At 36.2% G+C, this 5,296-nt stretch overlaps 1 protein-coding gene across 1 annotated transcript; it reads right to left on the reverse strand.

Moving 5' to 3' along the window:
* Nucleotides 1-1,600: 1,600 nt before the first annotated feature.
* On the reverse strand, nucleotides 1,601-2,620 carry LOC113257343 (olfactory receptor 9K2-like). Its single transcript, XM_026501544.3, has one exon. It carries the CDS (start codon nucleotides 2,561-2,563, stop codon nucleotides 1,601-1,603), a length of 963 nt encoding a protein of 320 aa, XP_026357329.2. The 5' UTR covers nucleotides 2,564-2,620.
* Between the last annotated feature and the right edge of the window lie 2,676 nt (nucleotides 2,621-5,296).

The raw sequence follows: 5,296 nt of genomic DNA on the forward strand, positions 1-5,296 counted from the left end.
CAGCCAGCGAGAGAGGGAACACAAGCAGGGGGAGTGGGAGAGGAAGAAGCAGGCTCATAGCGGAGGAGCCTGATGTGGGACTCGATCCCGGAACGCCGGGATCACACCCTGAGCCAAAGGCAGACGCTTAACGACTGCGCCACCCAGGCGCCCCTATTTTCTTAACTCTTAAGTTAACAATGAACTATTATTACCCAGGCTTTTTTCCTCGTTTTATGCGGTAGCATTTCTCCAGCAGAGAAGCTCGAACATCAGAAGTCATTATGCACTTCTACATCATTCTCATTTTATCAACCATCAGTCAATATTCAGCTTGCTTTACCTGCCATTCTAAAGGTAGTATGTTCTCACTGTCACTAAGAAGACTGCCTTTAGTAAAGCCATCATAACATTTTACTTGAATGACCACACACTTTCTAAGACTACTGTCTTCTCCTTGTGAATATTTATCTTCCATAAAGCTATCAGTATGATTTTTCTGAAATGCCAAGTTGAACAGAATACTGTCTTTCTTCAAAATCCCCCATGCCTATCCCCTGTCTACAGAATGAATGTCTTCCTTGGCTTGACATAGAGGTCTGCATGATTTCCATGAATTTCCTTTTAAGGCTTATCCCTCACTCTTTTGTCTTGTGCATTACAAATGACTTATCAAACTTCCTGCAGTTCACCATATGGTTATTTATTTCTCTTTGCCCAGAAACCTGTCTTTTTCATCTTGCTCAATTCTACCTATTTTTACAAATGTATCAAGGAAGATTTCACTGACCATCAAGACCATTCACTTCTAAAGGCTGCACTCTTTTTGTATACTCCATAAATGTCTTTTTCACTGGGTTTCCATGTGGCATTTTAGTTCTCTAGCCAGCTATTTTCTCCTCATCTGATTGTGAGCTTAACTACAGAAATTATTTTTACCTAGGGATTTTCATACAGCAAAATGTATATCAAAATTCAATAAATATCAATTTGGTGAATTAATTCTAAGGCATATAGAACAAAAAATGAATCATCTTTATTTTTGGTTCATTTTCATTGCAGTGTTCTTGTAAAAACGAGGATTTTTCAAGAATAATTTAAGCCACAGAAAACTGTGAAATATGTGTGTCACTCATTGAGCCTCTGGACAATTAAGAGTGACTCACATGTCACCCTTACAACTGTGTGCACCGCAGAGTAGCTGTTTCTCTCATCCAGAACTCAAAAAGGTTTCTTCAGTAAATCTGATATTTTGTTCTGTCTTCTTATATCAGACTTTGTTACTTCTACCAATCATATACATATTATAAAACACTTGTTACTGACTCAAGATAAACATCCCAACATCATCCTCAGAGTGTCAGTAGCAAGCTTGGAATATATTTTCCCTAAAATTGAAGTACACGGCAATCATTATCTTTACCCAAATGAAGATGAAGTCGGAGAAAGCCATTCCACTCCAAAATCAACAGTCAGGAAAAATACCATCCAAATGTATTCTTCAGCTGAAAGTACATGGGATTCAAACAAATAAACTTTCTAGAATTAAATATTTCAAAATCATGTGTGCATTCTTTCCATCAATGCCTTCCTAAGTTGTCATAATGTCCAGGCCTTTCAGTTATATCACTGTTAAGATAGAATTAAATAAAAATATTTTTGTCCCCAGGATCTTTCTCAGAGCCTCTCTGACATCTTTGTTTCTCAGGGAGTAAATCAAGGGATTCAACATGGGCGTGACTAAGGTGTAACACAGAGAAGCCACTTTACTCAGCTCAGGAAACCTGTCAGGGATGAAATACATAAAAATGATGGCACCGTACAACACACCCACGACTCCTAGGTGGGAGCTGCAAGTGGAGAAGGCTTTCTTACGTCCCTCAGTGGATTTTATCTTTAGAACCGTGGACACAATATACATATAGGACACAATAATGACAATTATGGTAGGCAAAATAATAATGCTGCATAAGAAAAAGGAAACTATCTTATGAAAGTAGAGATCAGAGCAAGAAATCCTTTGAAGTGGACGGTCATCACAGTAAAAGTGGTTGATGGCCCGAGAAGCACAAAAGGACAAAGTAAATGTCATGCTCGTCTGAAGAACTGAACTGATGCAGCCACAAAAATAGGAACCAGCCACCAACTGAATGCAGAGACGAGTTGACATCTGGACAGAGTAGAGGAGGGGGTTGCAGATGGCAATGAAGCGGTCATAAGCCATGGCTGCCAGGAGAAATCCTTCAGCCACAATGAAGAGGGCAAAGAGAAAGACCTGGGTCACACAGCCTGCAAAGGAGATGGACTTGCTCTCAGACCAGAAGTTGATCATGGCCTTGGGGGCAATAACAGAAGAATAGAAGAGATCAATGAAGGAGAGGTTGCCTAGGAAGAAATACATTGGTGTGTTCAGCCGTGGATCAGTCATAATAATGGTCATCATGCCAACATTCCCTAGAAGGATCATGGCATACACAAGCAGAAAGAGCAGGAAGAGGAGAATGTAGAGTTCTGGGCAGACCCTGAAGCCTACAAGAATGAAGTCAGTCACTTCTGAGTGATTGCTTGTCCCCCTGTCGCCCATGGCAGAAACCTGCTGAGAGGCACAAGGCAAAATAAACAAAAGTAATCCAGGCTTTGTTCCCAGTGACATAAACAGTTTCTTAAATGTAGAATAAATTATTTACATCTTAATTAAATATTGCATATAAAACAATTTTAATGTCATGAAGGATCAAGAATTTGCATTAGATAATACTAGACTTATGAAACTGATACTCAGTTATGGGAAAGAAATTCCGGGGATTATTCTATTTAAATCATAATTTTGCTGAGAATTCAGTCAGTAAGTAGCATTCAGTATTGTCTAATTTTAATCACATTTGAAATTTCTATTCTTAACATTTTTGTAGTTAAAGAATTTTCATTATCTAAAATAGTAGCATTATGAGAATCTAAGAGACGTGACATGCAATCTCTATGACAGTGTTTGTAGCCTATGATAGCCCAGTGTTTGAATCATTACAGGACAATAATAAATATATTTTAAAATATTGTTACCTTATTTATCTCAATTTCTTTAGTTTTAATTATTACTGTATCCATCTTTGAAAATAGACTAAAAACAGATAAGTTATTTCTATGTTAAAATTAATAAAATTTAAAAACCACTAATCTTAGATTAAATAAAATGCTCTAAAGCTCTTTCTAAATAAATGGTCATTTCCTCAGATCAAGTCCATCCCCCCAAATAAGGCATTTTTATTGCCTCATTATAAGTATTTTACTTCCTACTAGTAGTTGTTTAATAAAATATACCATAATCAGTAGCTCTTTTTCTGAAGCAGGGAGAAGCTGACCAACATTCCAGTTCTTACACCGCAATGATGACTTTCTAGCAAAGTCGCATCAATTAATGGGATCTTGCTCTTTAGTCAGGGCAAGTATATTTAGGGGATATATATAAAGGGAAGTTCCTTTCATAACAGGCTTTATCTGTCTTAAAATAAGGCTAATGAGGTAATCACGGGTATTAAAGTACCTTGGCAACTCTGTCATCTAGGTCCATCATATTTGTTTGAGTATCAACAGTGCTTGCTTATGATGGTCTTACTTATTTTTAGTCCTGTGAAACCTTTCTCCAGGATATTCTAACACTAAGGTTTTGCTCATCCTCTGATCGATTCCACTGGGAGAGGAATATCCTTAAAGTCAATTATGGAGACATTAAGTGCAGGCTCCAGGGCTGTTGTCCATGAGGACTGCAGTAACCTCAGATACAAACAAATAATCTAATCATAGTCCAAGTATGAGAAACTTTTCTTTTCTGGTTATATGTATCCTTTGGGAGTTTCCTTTGGACTTAATTTTTTTCATTAACAAAGAAAAACTTTCTGGTAATTGTCATAGCATACATATTGGTAGACACAGAGAAACAGATTTAAAAGTTTGTACTATATGAGAAAAGTGTTAGATAAGTGAATATTTTACATTATGTAGTAAATTAAATTCGTTATCATTCAAAAGACACAAAAATTCACTCCACCTTATGGTTTACCTGTATTTCTTGATGTAGACATATTTTGTGATATGATAAATATTGTGTAAATCACAAAGTCAAAGTCAGATAATTTTTTGTGGCTTCTATGCTTTCCTATATTCAAATACTAAACAATTAGAAAATAAAAGAAATTATAGTATTCAATAAGATTATTTTGAAATTCCTTAGTGAAATATTTTAAAATACATTAACTATTTTGTGATGAAAAGACTACATTAAAACCATAGACATAATACTCTACTTAATGGGCTTAATATTTTGAGGATGCCATTTTTTCCTGAATATTACCATAAATTAATTGTAATCCTACTTTTTAAATCCCCTTTTAATTAAAAATTATTTCTAGAATTTATCTAGAATTTTTCAGTGTATGGAATACAAAATGATATAGGGCAAGATCTCATTATAATACAGTATTAGTTAGGGTTTGTTCAGTGTAGGAATAAACAGGTTAGTTACTTAAACAGGAAAATATTAATTAAGGTGAATTGAGGCCTATCAATTTGGAAAGGCTGGAGGAACTTCTGGGTAACACTTTTTTTAAAGATTTATTTATTTATTTGAGAGAGAGAAAGAGTTCGCAAGTGTGTGCACATATGCATGAGCAGGGGGAGGGGCAGAGGGCAAGGGAGAGAACCTCAAGCAGAAACTCCCCGCTGAGCCTGTGACAGATCTTGATCTCATGACTTAAGCCTGAGCCAGATCAAGACCTCATGATCAAGACCTGAGCCAAAATCAAGAGTCAGACGCTTAACCGACAGAGCCACCCAGGTACTCCTGGGTGATACTCTTATAATAACCCTTAGGACAATTTGGGATTAACTCACAGAAAGAGGCTACCATTAGAGATTTAAAATTTAAAATAATTATTTAACAATTTAAAATTTAAAATAATTTAACAATTTAAAAATACAACACCTTAACTATGACCCAGGGGTCAGATACAAGGAAGCAAAAAGATGTCACTCCTTCCTCATCCATCAAAATTGCTTCTTAGGAAGTTGGGGATTCAACAATGCTGCAGAGAAAAGCCATGTTTCCATTACTTGTCTACTGGTAGAAAAAAAGTCAAAATGAAAGTCGATCTCCATGTCATTACCCCATTCTAAATTCAGAGTTTGTATAGATCTAATTGGTAGAACAAACTCTGGGTCAAGAACCCTTGTGGCAGGAGACATTTGAGCTTTCCAATCTCTCCATCTAGAAAGCACGAGAGACAGAGTTTGAATATCTAATCTGTAAAATGTACCAGAATCT

Source organism: Ursus arctos, unplaced genomic scaffold (genome assembly GCF_023065955.2).
Source record: "Ursus arctos isolate Adak ecotype North America unplaced genomic scaffold, UrsArc2.0 scaffold_26, whole genome shotgun sequence".
In the NCBI taxonomy this organism is placed as follows: Eukaryota; Metazoa; Chordata; class Mammalia; order Carnivora; family Ursidae; genus Ursus; species Ursus arctos.

Bases quoted from the DNA above. Each gene is read 5' to 3' on its own strand.
- LOC113257343 (XM_026501544.3), bottom strand. From the start codon at position 2,563: ATGGGCGACAGGGGGACAAGCAATCACTCAGAAGTGACTGACTTCATT.